At 31.8% G+C, this 24,027-nt stretch overlaps 4 protein-coding genes across 6 annotated transcripts; 2 read left to right on the top strand and 2 right to left on the bottom strand.

Moving 5' to 3' along the window:
- Positions 1-358: 358 nt before the first annotated feature.
- Positions 359-2,178, top strand: Cpr1 (cuticular protein 1). Its single transcript, XM_072016147.1, has 2 exons — positions 359-515; positions 1,464-2,178. Exons 1-2 carry the CDS (start codon positions 504-506, stop codon positions 2,115-2,117), a joined length of 666 nt encoding a protein of 221 aa, XP_071872248.1. The 5' UTR covers positions 359-503; the 3' UTR covers positions 2,118-2,178.
- A 1,073-nt stretch (positions 2,179-3,251) lies between these two features.
- Positions 3,252-9,300, bottom strand: Smc6 (Structural maintenance of chromosomes 6). Its single transcript, XM_072016139.1, has 19 exons — positions 8,890-9,300; positions 8,484-8,676; positions 8,258-8,410; positions 7,878-8,122; positions 7,694-7,813; positions 7,479-7,609; positions 6,941-7,141; positions 6,660-6,856; positions 6,406-6,552; positions 6,158-6,342; positions 5,765-6,075; positions 5,468-5,687; positions 5,218-5,388; positions 4,965-5,152; positions 4,735-4,900; positions 4,240-4,353; positions 3,966-4,163; positions 3,748-3,881; positions 3,252-3,633 (listed from the first exon to the last, which is right to left on the bottom strand). Exons 1-19 carry the CDS (start codon positions 8,995-8,997, stop codon positions 3,606-3,608), a joined length of 3,210 nt encoding a protein of 1,069 aa, XP_071872240.1. The 5' UTR covers positions 8,998-9,300; the 3' UTR covers positions 3,252-3,605.
- Positions 9,301-10,424: 1,124 nt separating this feature from the next.
- LOC139993926 (uncharacterized) lies at positions 10,425-14,973 on the top strand. Its single transcript, XM_072016107.1, has 4 exons — positions 10,425-10,999; positions 11,135-11,269; positions 11,346-12,322; positions 12,400-14,973. The coding sequence occupies exons 1-4, from the start codon at positions 10,666-10,668 to the stop codon at positions 14,104-14,106; spliced, it is 3,153 nt and encodes a 1,050-aa protein (XP_071872208.1). The 5' UTR covers positions 10,425-10,665; the 3' UTR covers positions 14,107-14,973.
- Positions 14,974-16,443: 1,470 nt separating this feature from the next.
- On the bottom strand, positions 16,444-23,066 carry LOC139993932 (serine protease inhibitor 3/4-like). 3 transcript variants are annotated; one of them, XM_072016124.1, is made up of 8 exons: positions 22,952-23,066; positions 19,547-19,668; positions 19,256-19,438; positions 18,921-19,131; positions 18,571-18,785; positions 18,291-18,476; positions 18,088-18,220; positions 16,444-16,843 (listed from the first exon to the last, which is right to left on the bottom strand). In XM_072016124.1, the coding sequence occupies exons 2-8, from the start codon at positions 19,625-19,627 to the stop codon at positions 16,674-16,676; spliced, it is 1,179 nt and encodes a 392-aa protein (XP_071872225.1). In that variant the 5' UTR covers positions 19,628-19,668; positions 22,952-23,066; the 3' UTR covers positions 16,444-16,673. The 3 variants fall into 3 exon arrangements, with proteins under 3 accessions (XP_071872225.1, XP_071872224.1, XP_071872226.1); XM_072016123.1 differs by lacking the exon at positions 22,952-23,066 and adding an exon at positions 21,533-21,698; XM_072016125.1 differs by lacking the exon at positions 22,952-23,066 and adding an exon at positions 20,353-20,585.
- Between the last annotated feature and the right edge of the window lie 961 nt (positions 23,067-24,027).

The following is a 24,027-nucleotide window of genomic DNA, read 5'->3' as shown; positions in this document are numbered from 1 at the left end:
TATCAAGCGTCTTCTATTTTTTACATTACAAAATATGAACACTCGAAGAGTTAATTCGCATGTTAAATTAAATATAAAAAAAAAAAAAAAGAAACGTTACGAACATAGAAATATATCATAAGAATAAATTACGTGTTTTAAGAATAATCGACAATGCAGAAAAAGTACAGGGAAGGAAACTGATAACGTGTTTCCCTCAAAGAAAAGTCCAAGGAAGGATTAAGTAACTCGTGGCAAGGACGTGGCCTAGTCGTCGGAGACGGTGTTCACGATGGTCCAACGGCTATCGTTGTTGATCGAATTGTTCGTGTTGGGCGTGGTCCGATTTCTTGCTCAATTTTGCGGCCGCAAATCGGGTGGCCGTCGAAGGTACCGTCACCCAGTTACGTCAGCGTGCCCGTGGGTCCTGGTCGCGCGGTATAAAAGCCGAAAACCACCCGTCTGTGGTATCATTCGCATCACAGACAGACAGATCAAGAGATCTTCCAATCAAGCGAGCTACAATGGCCTTCAAGGTATTACGAACTCAGGAATAATCGTAACTTGATCAAAGGGCGCTTTTCATTCATCACGTATACTTCGATAACGAAATTTCCTATATTTATTTCATATTTAAATTCAGGCTTTCCTTTCAACGAACGATATAAAGTATTTTTTATTTTTATTTTTATTTTTCATCTTCGCGTTTAAATTTGCCTTTCTCCTAACGAACGATATATATATATATTTGGCCTTTCTTTTTTCGTTCTGTTAAATGAGTAAAAGTGTTCTTTGTCTTATCCACCGCATTTTTAACTAACACTTTTTATTCTGCGCTCGGTTGAAAGTGGAACGCACGTCTCCATTCCTAATTTCGATAACCCTCCGCGTACAGAATACTCGGTAACGCGTCGCTTTCATCAGTCGTCCGAGAATCTCAAAAACTAAAGAACATCTGCTCTAATCTATCCAAAACAATTTCAGTGATTTGTAATTAAAACTATCTATTTGTATAATGCAAATTAGTAACGAAACGCAAGAAATTTATTTACTATTTATTCGCTCTGCTAATTTCGTGACAGCAGCTAACACCAGCTAACTGCAGCTAACCAAACATTTCCTCGATAGAAAACCACCTACGAACATCCACTGCCAAAAATCTCTGTCCAATTATCATATCTGTTTTTACAACTCGTCTAAATGCTAAATATCCTTCCAGCAAGAAACCAATTACAAACATGTACTTCGATAGATCTCTATCTAATCGTACCTCATCATATAGACAGACTACTGCAGTTTAACCAAACAACTCTTCGACGAAAAGCCAATTGCAAACTTGTACTACCAGTAGAAAATCCTATTTAATCCTTATATTTGTTCTCCAAATATCAATTCGTATTAATATGTAGCTCTTTAACGAAAAGCTATCTACAAACATCTACTGCTAAAACTCTGCAATCTGATCGTCATGTTTGCTCTTGCAGTTCATCGTCTTCGCTGCCTTCGTTGCCGCCGCTAACGCTGGAATCCTGCGAGAGCCTCTGACCTACGCACCAGCGGCGCCACTGGCTTACTCCGCACCTCTGGCCTACGCGGCTGCGCCTGTAGCTAAGGCGGTGGTGGCCGCCCCTGTGGCTAAGGCCGTTGTTGCCAAGACCGTTGACGCCGACTTCGACCCCCACCCCCAATACAGCTACGCCTATGACGTGCACGACAGCCTGACCGGTGACGCCAAGAGCCAACAGGAAACCCGCGACGGAGACGTTGTCCAGGGTAGCTACTCCTTGATCGAAGCTGACGGAACCAGACGCACCGTCGACTACGTTGCTGACCCAGTCAACGGTTTCAACGCTGTAGTCCGCAAAGAAGCTGCCGCTGCCCCTATCGTCGCTGCTGCCCCAGTAGCTAAAATTGCCGCCGCTCCAGTTGCCAAAATCGCCGCTGCTCCAGTCGCCTACGCTGCTCCCGTTGCCAAGATCGCCGCTGCTCCAGTCGCCTACGCCGCTCCAGTCGCCAAATTCGCCGCCGCTCCAGTCGCATACGCCGCCCCCGCTCCAGTCGCCTACGCCGCTCCCGTTGCCAAATACGCCGCTGCTCCTCTCGCATACGCCGCCCCCGCTCATGCTTTCATCCACTGAATCCGATCTATTGTTTAGGAATTATGTTTGTCGAATAAATACGGTTTTTTTTTAGCAAGTATACGAAACGTACTGTACGCTGTTACTTTTTTACTTTACTACCCATACCTTTGAACATATTTTTAAGTTTGTGTTTGAATTTGGTGTGTGTTTCTCTTTTGTGCATCGTTTAGGTGTGCAAAAAGTTAAATATATACGTACGTTGTATAGTGGATATTTCTTGGTGGTGCTGCACAACGGAAAGAATGGAAAATCATGTTTGCTAATTTTGTTAAAGGCATTTAATCGTCGTTGGCATATAATTATTATTCAATTCGAATATATTCAATAATTGGTTAAAATTCCTTTTAAGGCACATTAAAGTTGCGACTGCTTTTTTTATTATTATTATTATTAATTATTAGTTTTTTTTATTATTGATAGAAATTCCATGTGCCCTAAAAAGATGTTCAGCTCAGTCTTCTAAAAATCATACGCTCGTTTCATAGCTCTTTGTTTAAATTTATTTGCATGTCGCGCTTGTAAAATGCAATAAAACATAAATGCATATTGGTAATATAAAAGGACACGAACGTATTAGAGTTCGTAAAAGATAAGTATTGCGTCATGCCAAAGTATTACAGAAGATAGGATAGTAATGGAAAGGTATATGATTAATTAAAAAAAATCTCGTGCTCATATTTTCAATTGTTATCGTTCATTAAGGTGGCTGGCTTTCATTAAAAATTCACGGACAGACATCGGTCTCCGACACTTTCTCTGCCAGTGCCAATGTTGCTGATTACACAATACAACCACGCCTCATACGCATCGTTCGTGTGTAATGCACGTAATGTGAACCATTGCGTTAATCGGGAACTCCAGGCAAACCAGATTCATGCAATGGTGCAAACCTTGATCCACTTACGATCCGACATACGTATGTACTCCCTTTCGTGACCACCTTTATGATTTCATTGACCACATTTATAATTGATCTTGAGATAGTATTCGATTGATCGCTCATTGAGAAAGTTACACGATATCATGATATTATCGAATAATTAAGATAACAAAGTGTTTTAGCTTTTATTTTAGCAAAAATGTGATATAAGAAAAAACAGATTAATTCGTATTTTATAAAATGAGACGCAATCTGCTTCATAAATGAATTTTATTTAACAAAACTATGATTAGAGATATATTATTTTTACGTACAAAAATATATCTTGCACAATCTACACACCTGCGTGCACTTATTTGATAAAACGTCCTTAAATTAAAACAAAAATAATGTATTTTATTTTTCTGTTAATTGACTGAAAGTTTTCATAGTATAATACTCTCTTAACTTTTATACATATAAATCACATTTTTCCCTTACTCTAATTATTAAGTATTTTGTCTTTTAACCACTATAAACTATATTAATGAATCTCATATAGAACTCAAAAATGGTGAAAAAATATATTAAGAAAAAATATTTATCTTGTATTGTACTTTTTACTCTTATGACCCTCTTTCTGGTGCAGCTAGCCTGAAAATTAAAATATAATATACAAAAGTTATCTTCTTTATTCGTATATATCCTAGGAGTATACATTTATTTTAAATTTAAATTATATTAGTTACAGATTTTGAAAAAACTTACTTGTGTATAGTTACATAATCTTCTGCAAGGACATTAGATGTGTCTAAAGGTGTCAGAAATGTGAATTGACTCTGTGGATGCATTTTAGTATGATCCAAAAGAATATCCATTATAATTCGACGATTTACCTTATCCTGGTTAAAATAATGATTAATAATTGTAATATTGAGAGTTATATACAGATTAAGGAATTATAATATCCACAAAATTATATATACCATAAAGACATCAAATTCATCAAGGAAATAAAAAGGTAAACCGGTACACTCCCAAAGTGCTAGAATGAAAGCAACAGTGGAATATGATCTTTCACCACCTGACAATGATCTTGCATCGTTAATTGACTTGTTACTATCGTTTGACGAGTGTACTTCAAGTTCAAGTATTTTTCGTGCGTGGTTAATATTTACAGTACCCTGGCGAGAGTAATTAAATTAAAAATATAACATTATTTGTTCCTTTTTTTTTAACTAAAAAAATCACTATACGTACGTTTTTATTTCGTAAAGCAAGGATATTTGAAAATGAATTTTGAATTTTTTTGCCGTACGTATGTTTCATGTCAGTAAACAACTTCTTTCGAAATTCCAATCGTTTTATATGATCCTATAAAAATATAAATAAATACATTAATAAACAGTTAAATAACTTTATGTATAAAACTTCGTAATGAGTATGGTCACTCTCAAATATTAGTATTAATCTGTCCCTAACATTAAACGTAGCAAGCAATAAACTAAGGAAACGTTTCGACTCTAACAGAGCATGCTGGAAACAATGACTCGAAATCGAAAGAACTTAAATTCTGGTAAAGAGATAATATTAGCTACAAAAAATTGTACGGTAAAAACACCGTGTTCGATGACTTAATGAGGTTAATACTGCTACGGAACAGAGTTTCTTGGAAAATAACGTCGTAAAAAATATGCAAGTTTATAAATTCTGACTAGATTTATGACACGGACGATATATCGCGGAATAACGTACTTGGTAATTTTTTTCAATTTTAGAGATCAAATGTATATCTTTCCCACATTTTGCTTCCTTTTCTTTTAATTCTTTACGTAATTCTTCGATAGTACCAAACATTCGTTCTATTTCAAGAATTTTATGTTTTACATCCTTGGATAATCTTTCAAGCTCATTAATCGATCTGAAAAATATTAAGTTTTGTTTAATGTTATAGGTCTTTAAATGTTCGTATTCATTTTACTAACCTTATCGTGTCTATTCTATCGCATCGATTTGTAGCATCCGTCACTGCTTTTTCTGTACACCTTCGCTGTTGTTCAAATTCTACTATTGCCTGCTGTAAAGCTTGATGTGCTACCTGCAGCTTCTTTCTAGCATGATGAGTTTGTGCATGCAATGCCTCCTTTTCGTCTTGTAATTCTTTTATATTTTCCTACATAGAAAATTTTATGTATTAATATAAAAAGAATAAAAATAAATCTTATAATTGTTATATACCTTTAAAGGATTAATTTTTGAATTTAGATTTTGCCTTAATTCTCTGTGATGCTTAACTTCTTCCTCTAAAGATTCAACTACTTTTTGAAGTTGGAGAATGCTAGCATTAAAATTTGATTCTTCAAATTTTTCTTGATGTAATTTCTTTTCTAACTCACTCAATTCGTTTTTCTGTGTAAAATAAAATAAAAATTTTCATAACATTCAAATACTCTTGGCTAAATAATATTTATATTTAAATATAACTTACAAAGACAGTCACAGATATAGCTTCATTAGCTTCAATTTTATCCTTTAGATCATTAATTGATGCTTTATATTGATTTTGAATGGCACGAAGCTTTGTAACTTCTATTTTAACGCCGCCTAACTCAGTGTTTATACGTTTTTCTTTTTCAGAAGTAGTTTTATACAATGCTATGGCACTATCTTTTTCATTATCTATAATACGAACCTCATCTTCCAATGCACTAATCGTAAAAAGGAATTTTATGACATTTAAAGTAAAAATAAACGTCTATAACAATAAACGGAAGAAAGTTCATACTTAATAGTATCTGTAATAGAAACCTGAAGAAATCTAGCTTTCAAACTGCGTGGTCCACCATAACTTCTGTATTGTGGATCTGGGTAAAATGTATCACCCCGTTGGGTAAACGCTCTTTTACAATTTTGTGGAACTTTGGAAGCCTTAGACATAATTTCAGCTGCTTCTTTGCTAGATGGAATTAACAGAATACATTCAACTTCACGCTGGTCGATTAAACAATTGGCAACCACCGGATCTGATATATCCATTGCATCCATAAGATTGGGGTAATGTGAAGATTTGGTACAATGTGCACGGACATCATGAACCTAGAAACGTATATATGTATATAAGTTTACATGATGTACTATACAATATATTGCGGTATACATTATGAATTAATTTTCTTACAATATTATAAAATTTACTACATATAATTTGTGGAGTTCTTTCATTCAAATAAATTTCTTTCATAATTGTATTTAATACTTTGGCATCACGACTGTTATCTACACAAAACGTACTAAAAGTACTTGCTCCTAAAAAATGTTCAACAGCAGGAGCCCATGCTGGATCTTTCATTTTTATGTATGCTCCTAAATATAAACAAAAACATATCATAAATCGAACACAATGATTCACTTTTATCATTATCTTACCAAGTGGACCTCGTGGTTTTTCCTTAAAATGTCCATTACTATATTCTTCTTCGATTCTTCTTAAAAGACGTGGTATATTTCGCCCAAAAACAGTTAATGTATTATCAGAATATTTTTTCCTTGCATTTATATCTAACCTAATTTTTTCTGAAACAAAATAAAGCTATTATTCAATTTTATACTCTATAATGCAATATAAGTTAAATATATATAATCAGTAAAAGCAATTAATCTACAAATTATATAATATTTACCTATACGTTTTTCACAACTATTGATTTCAACTCTTGAAGTTTGTATTTCTTTAAGAAGACGCATCTTATCAGTTTCTAAATGCATTTGATAAGTTTGCTTAGTTCGTAATAATGCTTCGGTCTCATCTAATTTTTGTTCCAAATCAGCTAATTGTTGTTTTATTTGGTTTCTTTCACTTTGTTCTGCATTATCAGCACTAAAAATAAAAGAAATAAAAGTGTATATGTAATAGTGTTATATAAAACTGGTATTGTACAAATACAAAAAAATCATATCAAACCTTTCTAATCTATGTATTTCTTTGTGAAGTGTACTAATATCATCTTCCAATCTTTTAACTTTACTTTGAACAGAACGCCACTCACGTATTTTAGCTGAATGCTCATTTTTTTTTATGCTATATTCTTGTCTCGTTTTATTATATGTTTCAGAATTATTATCAACTTCCTTTTCTGCAGACTCAATTTCTTTTTCCAATTCCCTGCGAATAAAAGATAATATAATAGTATATATTACATATCAATATGTTATCTACTACGGAAAACCAGTCAGTCCGGAAATGGGAGTGTAAACTATTCCATTATAATTAACGCGAAAATGATAAGAAATATTGTAATCAATATTATGTCATTAAAGAAATGAATGTAACTTTGAAATTTCGAATTCGGCATATTGTAATCTCGATAGTGTGAAATTTTAATAAATAAAATTTGTTTATGCTATTAAAAATTACAGAAATATTTCAAATGAATAAAATAATCATAACTAACTAGTAAATATATTTATATATATAATATATATGTATAAATAATTCATACTGAATTCTTTTATTTATTTCTTCATCTTTTGATTTTGCAGATGATCCTGTATCTTGAAGCTGTTTAAAATTATCTTCACATTTTTTTAGAACATGCTCAAATTTTCTTAACTTTTTTTCTTCTGCTATAGCCTATGTAACAAAATACATACTTCATGTCCATTTATTAAGAAATAATACTTTATAAAATTTTTGTGTATTAAATATAATACTTACAACTGCCCAAACTAACTCCTTCTCAAGATCAACTACTTCATCGCGGAATTTATCAATTTCTTCTGCTCTTTCTATTCTTTTTTTAAGTTCTTCTACCTCTTTTCTAGCATCTGCTAAAATCTATACAACATTTTCATTATATACATGAAATGATTTATATCTCAAAAACATAATGAAAACATACTTTATTATACTGTTTCAACTTTTCATATTCTTGTTCACATGTCAATTCAGCATCTCTATAATTGTTACCAATTACATTTAGTAACGTTGCTTTCATAAATAGTTCATACTTTTCTTCTGGTTTGGATGATACTAGAAATGTTCTAGATATATCTTGATTTAATATAGAAATAGGATTATCTATTTGAATATTCATTGCCTGTAATATATTGGCCAACTCATTTTGTTTTGTCGAAACCACTTCCCCTGTAAATAAAAATTCACAGAGGATTTATTTTAAATAAATTTACATACCAATAAGATTTAAATTAATTATACATAATGCTTATAAATAATACTATCTAATATAAACATAAATATAAATGTAATGATTTTAATAACCTCTGCAGTTCTTTATCTTATAAGATGATGTAGTTCCAATACTTCGGAAAACTGTTATTGAATCACCATAAATATCAGGTTTATATGCCATAGATCCATTATTAAATAAACTTACTTCAATAGTAGCTGAATTCTTCCCCTTCTTTATAAAATCTAAACAGAGAAGAAGTATGTTATAAAAAAAAGAAAAGTATTAAAAATATTATTCTGTATAATATATTTATACTTTTTACAGATGCTCCACGACTAGTAATATTTGCCCTACCACCAAGCCCAACTGTTAAAGCTGTTAATATTGCACTTTTTCCACTTCCATTACGACCAATAATAAAATTTACATTTGGATTTAATGTTACTTCCAAGGCATCGTGACACATGAAATTTCGTATTAGAATTTTTTTTATTTTACCTGTTTTAGGCTGTAAGACAACATATAGGTATAAAAAACATGCAAGTAAGATATAGGTTTGTTGTATATATCATTCATATATATTATTATTTTTATATATATTATTATATATGACATATTATTTATATTAATATTAACGTGCTAAAAGAACATAAATAACATTCAAAAAATAAAACATTGTCCTCAATTTTTCCTTACTATGACATTAACTCTGACCACTTACCTCTTCTGTAAATTGAGAAGCATTTTCTTTCGTTTTCGAAAGTTTTGATCGATATTCTTTTGATTCTGTAGATTTCCTTTTCCGTCCATTATCCGTATCACTTTCCATGGTTTCAGAAATGTTTATGATCTTAAGATGTACGTATAGATTCTGTATTCATTCAAATATCCGTGCAATATATAATAATTTTATAAACATCATCTTTCTGATGAACGCTTATCGATCTTAATACAAACAATCTGGAGTCATCATGGAAATATAATGCTTTCTAACGAATCAAAGTATAAGAAATTCTTCTGTCATAATTGAACCGTTCTAATAATGTATTTTCTGAAATACAAAAGCGTGCCAGTGTCTCAGCGTGTACCCAAACCTTTCCCGCCAGAGAGAACTCTACTACACTGATTCAATTTTCATTGTCATTATATACAACATACGTAGTATCTACTAACATTGTACTTTATCTTTGAGGCAACCAATAGAAACGTTACATCGTGAAAATGAAGCTTGCTATCCAATGGCGGGAACACTTTTAAAAGATTCAAATTAATTATATGAATTTTACTAATTTAATTAATAATTAATAATATTAAATCAATAATAATAAAAATAAATCAAATATAATGTTTTCCTAAATAAATTGATTTATTAACTGTTCCCTTTCCGCGTTTTTCTTATGGTCTTTGAATTTCCTTTTACTTACCTTAACTTTCTCGTCTTATTGTGTCTAATAATTCCTCATAGCTGATCGTTGCATTAAAATAGTCACTAATAAGCTGATTCTCCGCTTCTCTATCATCTATTATCTTTTCTAGACTTTTTACCTAACCTCTTAATTGTATCTATACCGCAGTATACCATTCATGTATTCCATTTTGTACCGTTTATTCTTAACATTTTTTCCATTATTTCTCCCTCTTCTATGGAACTTTCTCTGCATTTCTCAGTTACCTTTTTTACAGAGAGATTGAGTTTTAATCGCAAAAACAATAGATAAAATAATAGATAATAATACAAATTTCTGTATTATAAGTTTTGAATAAAAATAAATGGTTATAAAAATACGCGTTTATTGAATCCTAACGAATATATTAGGTTTAATATATAATTAACTTGACTTGGAGATTTATGCAAATTCACATTTCCATGAGCACATTTGAATGAGTATGATTTAAGCATATATCTATTTTATCTACAAATACTATAACGAGTACTGTATGCACTTACATTAGATATTTTATATATTGTGGTATGTTCTATGCATTCTTGTATCTTTAAATTTCTCATAATTGCATAAAAACCTGCAGTTTAATAATTACATAAAATATTGCCCTGTGTATATTATACGATACTAAAGAGCAAAATCGAATGTATAATCTTTGAACATTGAAAGAAATGAATAAACTAAACTGGAACTCATACATAATATGTATATATCACTCATGCCTATAGTATTCAATACCTCCTACTACTTCCTGTCACTGATGTGCTTCCTACCCCTACCCATTGCATCTCTCCCCCCTACCTGTTGCACAGGCCTTTAAAATTTAAATTGTTGTCGGTTAGAATCGGTTGATCTTAGTGCACAGTTCATGTGCATTGCTGGAGTTCAGCGTCATCTTTTACGTGATGAGTTTTGTTTGGTTACAACCTGTTGATATGTACTAATATACAACGCAATTCTTTGCGTTATTTCATGAGAGTATATTCTATCCTAGTTCCTATATTAGTTTCAATATATTTAGTGGGAGAAAAGTAAAAAGTATTCGTCGTGAAATGAGTGATTCTGGAGACAATATTAAATATAAATGGACTCCTGAAAGTACTTCGCTCTTGGTATCGGTGTGGTCGGATAGGCAAGTGCAAAAACAACTTGAGTATGCTTCGAAGCCACAACTTGTTTGGGAAAATGTTGCACGATATATAAAAAAGAAAGGATACAATGTCTCAGGTAAACAATGTCGATCACGAATGAAACAGGTCTTAGTTTGTTACCGTGAAGCCAAACGAGCTGGTACTCGCGCTGGTGTAGAGCAATATTATGAATCAATTGATAGAGTTCTTAAAAATAAACGTATTGAAGAAAATATTATTGGCATAGATACTGTGGGTAAGACATATTGAAAATAAAAATTTCTAATTTATTTATTATTTTAGTTATCAAAATTAATAGTTCGAAGTATATAATAAATATTTATTTAATGGATACCATAATTAAAGAATTTAATTTTTTATTTTTCATTAGATTCAACAATAAATATTAAGTCTCCTCCAAAGGAAGTAAAAACGAGTAAAAATTTGCAAGTGAGACATAAATTTCAAGAACCTGTACCATCACTCCATCGTACAGAAGCATTATCACCTACATGGACATTAGGACGTAAGAATTATATTCTTTTATTTAAATGGTATTTTAAATATATTAAAGGAAGTTTAACATATAAATTATCTTATAGGTGAAAATGAATATCCCGATTCTCCTGAATCAAATGAAACTATAATAGCACGTCCTTATAGAGTCTTTTCTCCAACAAGGGATGTAGCTATCAATACTGGTGAACAGTTAACTCAGATAGCTGCTAAGTCAACACAGTGCAATACTTTTCCGGTAGAAGAACCATTACATGTAAATTATAAACAAAATTTAGTACCAGGTTATAATTATGGAGAAATACCCTTCCAAAATACGGTACAAAATGTGCAAAATCAAATAATCCAAGAAAATATGCAGCATAATTTGCAACAGAGTCATATGTGCAATAAGCAGAGCATTTTAGTGAATAACTTAAATCTTGAGCAAAATTTACAAAATTTAAATCAAGGTTTAACAGCACAATCTATAAATGTACCAATGCAACTTAGTTCAATGACAATGCAAAATCCTAATGTAGAACATATAATTCAACAACACAATCAGTTACAATACTTAGCGAATACAAATAATCGTGCAATGCCTCAAGAACCACGAAAAACTGCCCTAGATCAGGCTTTAACAAATATGTATAAACAGCTATATGGCAATTGTCCGGCTCATATACCAGTTGTAGAAGATACAAAACGAATTGGATCTTTGTCCCCAGATTATTCACCAGATGTATCTCAAAATTTAAATGATGCTTTCTATCAATCAAAGAGTGATGAAAAAGCACCCAATTTAAATAAAACTTATAATACAATTACGCAAACTACAAACTCATTAAGAGTACAAAATCCTGAGATTTCTGTAATTACAAATAACGCAACATATAATGATGATAGCTTGTTAGAATTTCTGATAGATTCACCAACTCCATCCGAAAATGATAATAAATCAAAAGATAATGCTGTCAATACAGACAATATCCCAGATGTACCATTAAGGAAAAAGAAAGCTGAGAAATTAGAGCAACTCATGTTAAGTGCCATTAACTCTCAAAATGAAGTCGTTAATAAGGTAAAGTACAAATCGCTGTTTCATCCTATTAGCACGCGTAATCAGATGATTTGTTTGTTAACTTTGTATCATTTCAGATACTTACTGCACAAAACGATATGGTGACAAAATTTCTAGACATAGATAGAGACCGTCAAAATAGGCTTGAAAATCGTTTAGACGATCTATTAAAAGTTGTTCATGCTTCTATACTTACGAAGCAAACTTCAGAAGGAGATATCGAAATACCTCCACCACCACCAGAACCTACGATAACATCCTTAGTACCTCCTCCACGACCTGGTGCTGCACCTCCGAAGTTAGATCTAGTTCCTCCAAAACCTTGTCGTGTACCTTGTACAATACCAAGTTCGAACATTGAATTGATTAATCAAAATACCATAGTAACAAGACCAGGTGTGGTATCACCTATAACTAGTCCAGTGAAGAAACCTGGTACTATATGGTCAAAATTGGGACCAGTATCACAGTCTCCTTTTGTGAAAGCTCAAAAACGATTAGGTTTACAAACAATTACATCTACGGAAACACGAACTCAATCGTCTGTGGAGAGACGTATAGCTAGGGAAGTGGAGAAAGCTATGGATATAGAAACGTTGATATTTGAAACTAAAAATTTCTTGGACATGGAGAAGGAACTAGAGGAGAAAATAGAAAACGCTCGCCTTGAAGCAACAATAAGCCAGACTTTACATGCACGTAGAAAATTATTTACTCAAAGAGAACCCACACCAGCAATGATATTAACTGCTACATTTTTAGAGAATGAATGCCGTATTGCTGAACAATTTATAAGTTGTTCTAATATGTCAAATATAAATAAAAAAAAATTAAGAGATATCGATGATGATTTATTAGCCGGTCAAGGTGAAAGTTATGACCGTCTACGGCAGTTCAATATAAAGCCTACTGACATTCCTGACGAACCTTGTGATACGTCTACGCCAGCAAAAATAGGAACTATTTCTGCTAATCATGAAAAAACATCCATACAAATGGTACCAAAGCAAACAATTCAACAGTTAGCTCAGCTTGTAATGAATACAGGAAGGTGGAAAGATGCTGGAGGACAAACTGGACAACAATACCTTGGGCATGTAGTTCAGTCAAATACACATAAAAATGTACCTCCAACTTCTTATAATGAGCTATACACAACAGGACAACCTAAAACTATGTCCAAAGAAATTCAAACAAAAAATGATCAAAACTATGTTCAAGACTGGATGTTAAATAAATATGGAGACCCAATAAACGAACAGCGAATAACATATGGTCCTTCTTGCAACGTAACAAATCAAAAGCCAAACTTTCCTATAGGTTTCACAAGATCCAACACTGAAAATTTAAAGCAAAAGGATTCTAATAGTGAGATGTGCAGACCCCTTGAATTCAACAGTAATGTTATATCAGATCGTAAACAGAGCGTGCGTTTCATGGATGAGGCGTTGGCTGAATTACAGCGTATGTGTATTGAAACAATGTCTAAAGAACAACAAACAATGAATGATAGCTTGCCATATGTGTTGAATAATCCTAATACGCTTCCACTTGAGAATCGACAGATGATTGAAAAATATATTCATGATTTAATCCCAAGAAAATTGAAAGACAATAAAGACAAAGACACTGATTCCGATAACGATGATGAATTTTTGGATACTACTACTAGTATGCCTGCGATTCTACCACGTCGAAGTTCTCTTACATCAACTGGTACTGCATCTACTGAAACTGCACATTCCATAAAATTCCCAAAACCAGAAAATTGCGTAATAGCTTAGTTATACAAATAAAGTAATATATTTCTCACTTTGCTTCCATTTTACACAGTAGTTAAATAACAAAACGTTCATTAACATTCCTAACTATTATTATATTAGCATCTAAAAAGAAAATAAAGTATTATTTTCTTTATTAATTTGTTAATAATATAAGAAAAGAATAATATTTTTGAAGTATGAAATACAATGCATATTTACGTAATTTGTGCAATATATATTTTTTCTAAAAATTATAAAAGATGCAGAACTACAACAAAGATACTTTAATGGTAAGACAATTATGTTATTCAATACTTGTTTTTATGAGAAAAATAAGTCAAGCTTTGTTAAGTCAAAAAATATTCTTTTTCCATACTTATTACTGTTATGCTTTCATTAACATGTTCAAGTTGTCATGTAAATCATTGGATAAAAATCATTCCTATTGAACGTTATTAAGTAAACTAAATTGTTTAAAGATTCTATTACTTTTTATCATATACATTATATATAATTTGTTACAACCTGATTAGTTTATTCAGAAAAATCATAAATTCTTTTATATTGTTAATTTGCGTTAAACTTTCGGTTCATTGGCATGACCTGTATATAACGATAGATTTTCAAGAATTTCAGACTTTCTGTTATAACATAGAACGATGTAGAAGATAAATGGACGGTTGATTCTGAATCTTGGAATTTCAATCGTGAGACTGATTATTACTCGCATCCCTATTACAAAATTGTAAAATAATAAATTATACATGCGAAACAATACGTTAACAATATAAAAGGAAAGCAATGTTAATAAGGAATGTCGGAGTAATTTTAACATAATTTTTGTTAAAGCAGGTACATTTAATTTGAAATAAAAAATCACGAAAAGTAGTTACTTTTTATTTCCGCACCTTTATACTAAATGATATTTTTAGTAATAATGCTACATTAAGTGTATTGTTTACCTTTATGGAATGTTACATCTGATTAATAAATTAAGATATTTACGTCAAGTAAAATACTCAATGAAGGTAACTTTGGTAATTATTGATGGCTCATCCATCTCATCGATTTCGATGAGTTTTAAATATGTTGTCAGAGGTAAGATTCTGAATAACTTTTGCTATACATATAATCGCTTTTGATCTTAGCTTTCGAGATATTCGCAAAAAATAATCAGCACTACAAATATACTGGTGCATACGCTGTCACCGACGCGCAATTATAGGCAGAATTCATTGGAGTGGTACCGACATTTTCTTGCTAATATTTCCGAAATTAAGCCTGAACGGCGTTTATATGTATAGGAAAAAGTTATTCAAAATGTTCTCCAAGACATTCGCGACATCTATCGTATGAGGGGGTGACTTGGATGATAGAATCTACAACGTTCGTGAGACGACTCGGGAGAAAATATTTGAAGAACTCCCATGACAAAACCGGGAAGGTTCGTTTATGACCAAACAAAATAATGAAGCAAGTTTTCGACCCTTGGTTACCACTTTTAGCACGGCTGGTAATAGAGTCTGCTGTGACTACGCATTATATATTTGCCATATGTTGTTTACAAATTCATATACAAATTATGAAAAACTAATACATATAAGAATGCGGTGAACTTGTACAAACGTTCTGTCCTTTCCGATTTCGATGATTTTGAAATATGTTATAGAAACCAAATTTTGAACAATTTTTTCCTATATAGTACAACCGGCAGTTGGTTTTAGTTTCCGATATATTCGCAAAAAGCAGCCGGTACCAGTACATTGAATTCAGCCTATAATTGTAAATCCCTAGCAGCGTATGTACTAATATTGGTTGTTAGCCGAATAAAATAACGTCTAACCCAAACCTTCTTCTTCTCTTTTGTATATAGTTTTATATATGTTGGGTTAGGTGGTAATTAATCTAGCCGCCATCAAGCGGCCAGTAACCAATACTGGCATATGCTGTCACGGACGCACAATTGTAAGCAGAATTCACTGCAGTGGGAAACGTTGATTTCTGCAATATATACAAAAATCATTGAAAGCCGTAGGACGATTAAGGTATCAATAATTCCCGTATTTATTTTATCTATTTATTTAATTCTTCCTTTCCTACTTTTAACGGCTTTCGTTTATCATGATTATACCCATACATAATCTCTATCCAATACAAATATCAAAATAATATATTTTTAAGGATAACTAACGTGTCCACTGAATAACATTACTATGTCTTGATGTTCAATTTGGTTTTTATAAACACCGTAGAAAAATGGTCGACGGATCCTCATCATTGGAGTGGAGGATGAATATGAAAACTAACAGGAATAAAGAATATTGCTGAAACAAATTTTATGTAAATTGTTCTTGTCTAAAAAGAGTTGTTTAAAAGAAGGAGAATATGGACAATTTATTTATTTTTTATTTATTTTTCGAAACATATATATAACTTTAAGTTATGATTATTTGTGGCATAAGGATAAAATAATCCAAATTGGAAGTGAGCGCAACACATTTAGTATCAAAAAGGGTATTACTTAAAAGTTTATAACTACGGAACACACGAATTAATTATTATATTACTATGATATTACTATTATGTCACTATTCGATTTTGGGTTCGACAACAGAACCGCAGAATAATGATAAGCTAATATTATTTTCTTTTTCATCATTTATATTTTTTATGATGTAATAAAGGAATGGTTGATCAATTTTGAATTCCCATATAGGATCCGATGGAATATCAGCCATTCTGATTGACCCAATGACAGCTGAAACAAAATTACGCCAAACATCATATTTGAGTGTATGAATACAATTATATATTAATATATTATTACATAATAATTAAAAACATATTATAGGAACATAATTTTTAAGGAAAAATAATAGAGCAAGAGGAGCGATGTGAAGCAGATATTTACACGTTCGCTATCGTGAAACATACATACATGCGTAATGGCACGAAGAGCTACCCAGGACTCAAGGCTCACTATCGCATATCTGTGACGGATCCTTATTTAAATATTGATATTTTAAATGTGCAAAGCTACTTCTTCCTTGGATGATGATAAAGAACGTGTTAAGATTGAAAGTTTATTACAAAACATGATATTTATTAAGGAAGCTGCTACATTTTGTCTACAAAATTAACTATATTATATTAAATTATTAAATGAATTCTGCTTCTGATTATGTTGATTTGTAAGAAAAAAATGGAACTTTCCGTATATCAATTGCATACCACAAAATCATTAGGTACAAATTACACAGGTTGGTGGAACTGTGATAATTCAATGAATACTCTGCCTTTTTAGCTTAATGATTGCTTACTTTTTAATTCCGACTTAATTTTTTAAAAGTCCTCGTAACATAAATTATATACACACACACACATGAACGATTATATAAAATATGTGTAAAGTGAATATAAAATATAAAATATGTAAAAATGAAATGTAAATTATAATTTGCATTATAATATTACGAAGAATCTTGTTCTCTCAAGTGTACAAATACGCATATGTATAATGTAAATACATAATTAACAATGCATACAGTTAGATAACTGCATTCCAACTTATAAAGCAGCGAAATAAAAAAAAATTAATCATGATACCAGCGCATTGTAATTGGCTACGCATGCTCTTTCATGCAAATTAATCATGCTAACTAACAGGCAATTAATCATACTTTTAATTAATTTCAATCCTATCAGTGACAAAGTTGTAATGAAGATTTTTATTTTCGTTTTCTTTTTTAGTTTCCTAAGTATATTATGCCATCATCTTATAGAAAATATTGTTAGATATAGAATTAACATAAGTAGTGATGTAGAGACGGCTGAAAGTGATTCCCTAGCCACAAAGCAAAAGCAGTATGAAATAAATGAAAAAAAAATCTTCTTGTCATATTACATTCCTTCTTGAATATTTTTATACTTAGTACTTGCACAAAGTGATATTCTGCTTAAGTTAAATATGAACTGAATAACATAGAATGTTTATTCACTTACCAGTAGCAGCAGCAGCTTCGCTTCCTTCTTCATTCACTTCAATATATGCCTTTTGGATAACACGACTGATGTACAAGGCTTTATCAGAAATCGCAGAGAAATCAGCAACAGTGAATGCATCAGTCAAACCCATCTACATAAAGTAAGAATTAAAATACAAAAAATAGTTATCTGTACATGAATTACACTTTATATATATATACCTTTTTTAAGATACCATTAAGTCCAAGCATACTTTGCATCTTGAACTTTGGTAACCATAATTTCACTTGCCCTTCATATCCTCTCCTTAGAACGTTCGCTAAATTTGTATTTTGTAATTTTTTCTGAACATCAGACAAACCATCAATTTCGTTTGGAAGAATTATGACCATACTGAATTCGTCACCCTAGAAAATTTAAATGCTTCTTTTCATATTTCACAAAGTTTTACAAAGAAGCAGCTTCTTTTTATACATTAGTGCCTTTTTCTTCAAAACTTACCTTGTATGGTATTACAACGAATTTAGCATTTAAATCTGGAAGGTCTCCATATTTGTAATTACCTTCTCTATACATTGTAGGAACATTTTTCACTTCAACTTTACTAGTATGGAATGGCATATCGCTCGTCAACTTAGAGTCGAACTTATGTTTCCATTGGCCTTTAAAATATATTGCATTGACAAGTACTAACTTTGTCGTGTCATCTAGCATTTCTGTTTACAAAAAACATTCATAACAACATAAAACTTCATAGTATGATTGGCCATATTGAAGTTAGAATGCATTCGATCTAAATATTCTATAGTATTGTCTTTACATCGTAATGAATAAAATAAACATATACAAACCAGCACTTATAAGATCTTTAATGAGATTATTTGTATTTTGTTCGACCCAACTATTAATAATATTTGCAGCTTCTCTATTTTGAGCAAAGTTTACCAATTGAGAAGCAGAGCGGAAGTAAACTTCTGTCAAACTTTTGTAACTTGGTTTCACATTTAAATCTGCTGCTATGAAGACTTTATTTGCAACAGCCAATTTATTGTCTTTCACATTCTACATTAAAACATGAAAAAAATATTATATAGCGTAGAATAATGCATTTGTTATTTAATATTAATAAATTTACAATTTTATTATACATTAAAATAATAAAAGTAAAGGGATGTGAGATACCTACATTGAGATCATCAATAAGTAACTGATGACCAGATGTGATAGCACTCTCTGATGTTGGTAGATGAAGTACATTTCTAAACTGGGCTGCTGTGTTTCCACGAGCTCCACAAGCAGTCATAGCAAGAACAATACTTGCACTTAAAGGGGACGTTATAAGGTTGCCAGGATTGTCTTTTGCAAGAATCTGAAAATAATTTGCATCTCTATAGTCTATTTATTTTCAATCATCTGCAACATAAATAAACATTTCATAAACAGCTTTTACAATAAATTTTAAATTCGACTATTTTACCTGGAAAAATGAAGAACTAAATTGATTTGAACCTTCCACAACGGAGCGCAGTGCTTCAACATTTTTCTCTGCCTCTGACATTGTTATTAGGGCAAGAGCCACCAACCAGAAACTTCCTATTACTAAAACAATTTAGTAACAAATTGTTACTAAAAACTGGCAAAATAGATTGTATTGTAAATCTTAATAATAAATCTTTTGTTATGTAAGGTTTGAAGATTGTGCAAAATAGGTCTCCGCTTTCTTTAAACACATCTGGTGCACAGCTTGCTCGCTTCCTCATCACCATACCCTTATTTTCAAAAAGAACTTCTCAAATGTCATTGCAATTTCTGGATAATTCCCAGTCATACGAAGATGGTGAAAACATTGGCAAAGAATATAGTAAATATTTCTTTTTGGAATGATTTCTCTATTGCTACATAGTCATGTTTTAGGTATTTTGAAGCAAAAAAGTAGCACAGTTTTGGAAGACAAAATCATTTCTTACGGTTAACGTGGAACTTTCAGAGAACTAAAGATATCAAATTAGAGTGTTACTTGGATGTATAGTGTGTGCAGTGCGCGTGGTGTGTGAAACTGGAAGATAGAATACTGCACCATATTCATGAAAATCGAAGAAGACAAATTTTTACAAATGGATAAGTTGGACAATCCAACGCATTTCCAATTTTCCCGCGAGGATATTATTTACCGGAGAGGGAACATTTAATAAATGTGGAATGACAAATATACGTAACGAATATTTCTGGGCAAGTGAAAATCCACACGCATTCAGAAATGGTTTATGCAAGATGGTGTACCACCTTATTCTACCAACGCAGTGTAACAGTACTGATTCGGCTGCTTTGGAAACAGGTGGATAAGTTGAAAAGGACCTGTGCCTTGACCTGCTCGGTCTTCAGATTTAAATCCCTTCGACTTTTACTACTGGAGAAACATAAAGACACAATACGGCAGAATTTGGAGAGAAGAGGCACGCTCTGTTTACAAAAAAATGTCGAACATCTATTGTAATTTGTTGCATTTTTAGGGCTACTCGCGGCCAGGACATATGGACATATGGACACTAGTAGCAGCAAAGGAGTAGGGGCAACATTAATCCTCTATAGTAGAAAATATCATTAGGTGGTTTGCGATGTGCTCTTATGGATTTCCACGAGTAAGCTGGCTTAATGTTCAATTCACCATTTCTTCTATTCCATGATTTGTACGGGCTAAGCTGCAGCCCATGTATCGTTCGAATTGAGGATCACTGTGTGCCCCGCTACTTAGGCTAACTTCCTTTCGCCCGCGTAAGCAGGCATGCTCATTTGCGGAGATATTTAGGCCGATTTTTAATTGACATAACTAAAAAACAATGCAGAAGGCGCAATCCTTTTTCTTGATTTTTAGCGTCAAGAATCACCCCTGAAATATCCGAAAACCTGTAGCGGAACACCCTGTGTATAGCTTCTACGCAATGAAATATCTAACATAGACCCAAAAAAATATATAGAAAATGCAATAAATTTTTATTTAGTATCTTTAAGAAATATGCTACAAAAGAAATAAACTGGTAAACGACTAAACATTATTATTGGGAAGTATTTTTGCACTATAAAAATGTTAAGGTTAAAAGGTCGAAGAGATCATCACTCTAGTCTTCAGACTAACAGACAGCATTTCAGTCCTACTGAAGAAATCCCGAAAGTTACAACAAAGTATCGTTTTGAACTACGTATTTTTGAAACATAATAAACTCGTTTGCTTGTTGTAATAACATCCGTTGATGTGAATATACAAATTACGAAGATTGAAGATACAAAAGGAAAATAATTACATGGAGATGGAGGTTTATATAATTATTAAGTGATTTCCATGAACTACCGAAGAGAAATTGTGTATACTCGGTATAATCTAAGTTAACGGTATAATTAAAATCGGTATAATAAAGAGATCTATGATAACCTGCGTTGTTAAATACAGATATATAAGTTTACTCACATATGCGCATGGTGACGATCCGCTCGTTTTATTGATCAATTCTCTTGAAAAGTTAAATGTATACTGCAAGAAGAAACGTCTGAACGAATATGAAAACGCGATAAACAAGCTCAGGAAAGCCCTGGCAGTGGACAGAGCGAACCTACCAAGGATCGGTAATGAACAAGTAGCCAATTACGAAGTATGCGATTATTTGTATGTTCGCACAGACCAAACAAACATGAATTTTAATAAATTCCATTGGTATTCGACTTTATATACCAAATAAACAGAATGATACAAACATAAACAAGGCAATGTTATCGCGACTAATATTGTAGGAAAAAATGTGGATTTCCCCATATTTTCCAACAAGCATCGTGAAATTGCTGTTAACATAAATATTTACATATATCTATTACATGTCTTCTCTGTAACCAGTGATTTTACGCAAATTCTGTTTGTTCATTCGAATAATTTTCAAAAATGTGATGTTGATTTATTTGAATTTTGTTTGTGTAAAAATTGTAATTTCTTTCTTTGATTTCTATTCATTCTTCTATAAGATACTTGTCAAAATTCCAATTCTATGGAAGAAATAAATTTTGATGTTTTTGTTATTTTGCATTACAGTGCAATATATTTTTATTACGGTTTCAAAACAATATTGAATTAAAACTTGAATGTATAGTAAAAATCGCTTCTTTACATCGAAACATTTATGGTAAGGCAACGTTTTAGGTGTCTTACCAGCGACTTATTTCGATCGATGTGTACGTTAAATGCGTGACCTATGCATAAATTAGGATGTATTGATAAAGCTGTTTAGAATTTTATACGCTCTAACAGCAGAGAAATGACTGAAATATTCTAGGAATAATTTGTATGTGTAGATTCACTTGGACGTGTTAATAGAAAACACACAAAGATAGGCACGTAATATTGTTATTAGTCCACAATGATAAATTCTGAATAGCGTGTTCCGAAATTGATCATTTAAGTAATTAAAGTACAAAATATTAGTTTTTTATTTTATTACAAATCTGAGTAAATTAAATTATAAAGAAAATAAAACTTTTTTTACCACATGTCCTTACTTTAATGAACGAGGAAAGGCTTAAAATTATCGATTTAGACCTGAAGAGTATTTCTTATACAATTATCAATAGTAGCTTCAAATTTGTAAGTTTGTTTGTTACGTAAGGAAACAACATAATCGCTTGATAACATTTTAAAAGGAATATTATCAACAGTGACCCTGACCTACTTAGTGATGTCTCCTTTCTATCTCCCATCTCGGAAATTAGTATTACATATTTGTCATTTGATGAAACACATTATGAGTATATAAATACGTATGATTCATGTACATATGCTGTCAAAAAATTGATCTGAGTCAATGAAATAAAAACATAAATAATACATAATAGGTATATTTACCAAATTCTAAGCGTTGTACAAACAGCACATTTCTCGTATAATATACCAGTACCTGTTGACACCTTCTTGAAACAATAAAAATACGTTCTCTTCATCTTTGTACACTTACCCTACTGCGTACGCTGTGCTGCGTAGTAAGCACTGTGCTAGAAACTGCCCACAATTCGATGAATCGCAGTGTTCGACAGGTCGATTAATTCATAGTTGCAGTTTAAAGCGCAAATGCCTGAAGTTAGGTTCAAATGAGAATTGCGCGTGAGTAGCAAAATAAACGCTGAGAAATTTGAATCAAATATACAAATAGAATCAAGTATACAAACTGGAAATGAAATATTTTTTCCAGCTTAACTACGTGCAATATAAAATGTATTGATATAATATATGATGTTAAAATAATTACGCTTTATAAAATATTTTCGTCATCGTTACAATGAAAATATGTAACAAATTGAATTTATTTTTTAGTAATCATCAGACTATTAGTTTCTTCAGCACTTATCACGACCTATCTACCTCAGCGAGCAGGTGGCGGTATGATTTATCATCGCAACAACAGTGTCCACAAGAATCCCATAAATAATATTTTCCTTGTGAATAGTTCTGTGTTTGTATGTTAAAAAACTGGCGCAATAATTAAACGAAAATTAAACTATGGTTTAGAAGGTACGAGAGAAAGAAAAAGAAACAGGAACAATACTAAAGGAAAAGTTTCATATCATAGGAAATATTTTTGGTTATGTATTAGGTTGTCCGGAAAGTGTCTTTCCTTTACAGACATGACTTTGAAAACGACGCATCTTTATACAAACATGAAACCTAATCTGTCGAACGTTGTGATCTTTATTTTGATAGAGCAAAATGGATCATACGTAATTCGATAAAATAATATAAAACAGAATATATTGTGTATCCATTATTTCTTTATAAAACAAAAGATAATTTTCGGACGACCTAATAAAAGTAATAAATATTAATAAAATCCCTTTTTCTTGTGTTTAAGTTATTAAAGGTATATGTAATACCTCTTTATATCATCTTTATCTATAAATATCTTTACGTATCTATATATATATGTA

The sequence above is a fragment of the Bombus fervidus genome, chromosome 14 (genome assembly GCF_041682495.2).
Source record: "Bombus fervidus isolate BK054 chromosome 14, iyBomFerv1, whole genome shotgun sequence".
Lineage (NCBI taxonomy): Eukaryota > Metazoa > Arthropoda > Insecta > Hymenoptera > Apidae > Bombus > Bombus fervidus.
The sequence above is the reverse complement of the archived record's forward strand: the minus strand, read 5'-3'. Positions and strand labels throughout refer to the sequence as shown.

Bases quoted from the DNA above. Each gene is read 5' to 3' on its own strand.
- Smc6 (XM_072016139.1), bottom strand. From the start codon at position 8,997: ATGGAAAGTGATACGGATAATGGACGGAAAAGGAAATCTACAGAATCA. The intron at 8,123-8,257 runs GTTATTAAAATC...TTTTATTTACAG, and splicing joins TAAGATAAAGAACTGCAGAG to GGGAAGTGGTTTCGACAAAA. The intron at 7,814-7,877 runs GTATGTTTTCAT...AATGTTGTATAG, and splicing joins AGTTGAAACAGTATAATAAA to ATTTTAGCAGATGCTAGAAA.
- LOC139993932 (XM_072016123.1), bottom strand. The intron at 18,786-18,920 runs GTTTGTATATGT...TTTTGTAAACAG, and splicing joins TAAAGATCTTATAAGTGCTG to AAATGCTAGATGACACGACA. The intron at 16,844-18,087 runs GTAAGTGAATAA...ATTTTGTTTCAG, and splicing joins CGAAGCTGCTGCTGCTACTG to CTGTCATTGGGTCAATCAGA.
- LOC139993926 (XM_072016107.1), top strand. From the start codon at position 10,666: ATGAGTGATTCTGGAGACAATATTAAATATAAATGGACTCCTGAAAGT. The intron at 11,000-11,134 runs GTAAGACATATT...ATTTTTCATTAG, and splicing joins TATTGGCATAGATACTGTGG to ATTCAACAATAAATATTAAG. The intron at 11,270-11,345 runs GTAAGAATTATA...ATTATCTTATAG, and splicing joins ACCTACATGGACATTAGGAC to GTGAAAATGAATATCCCGAT.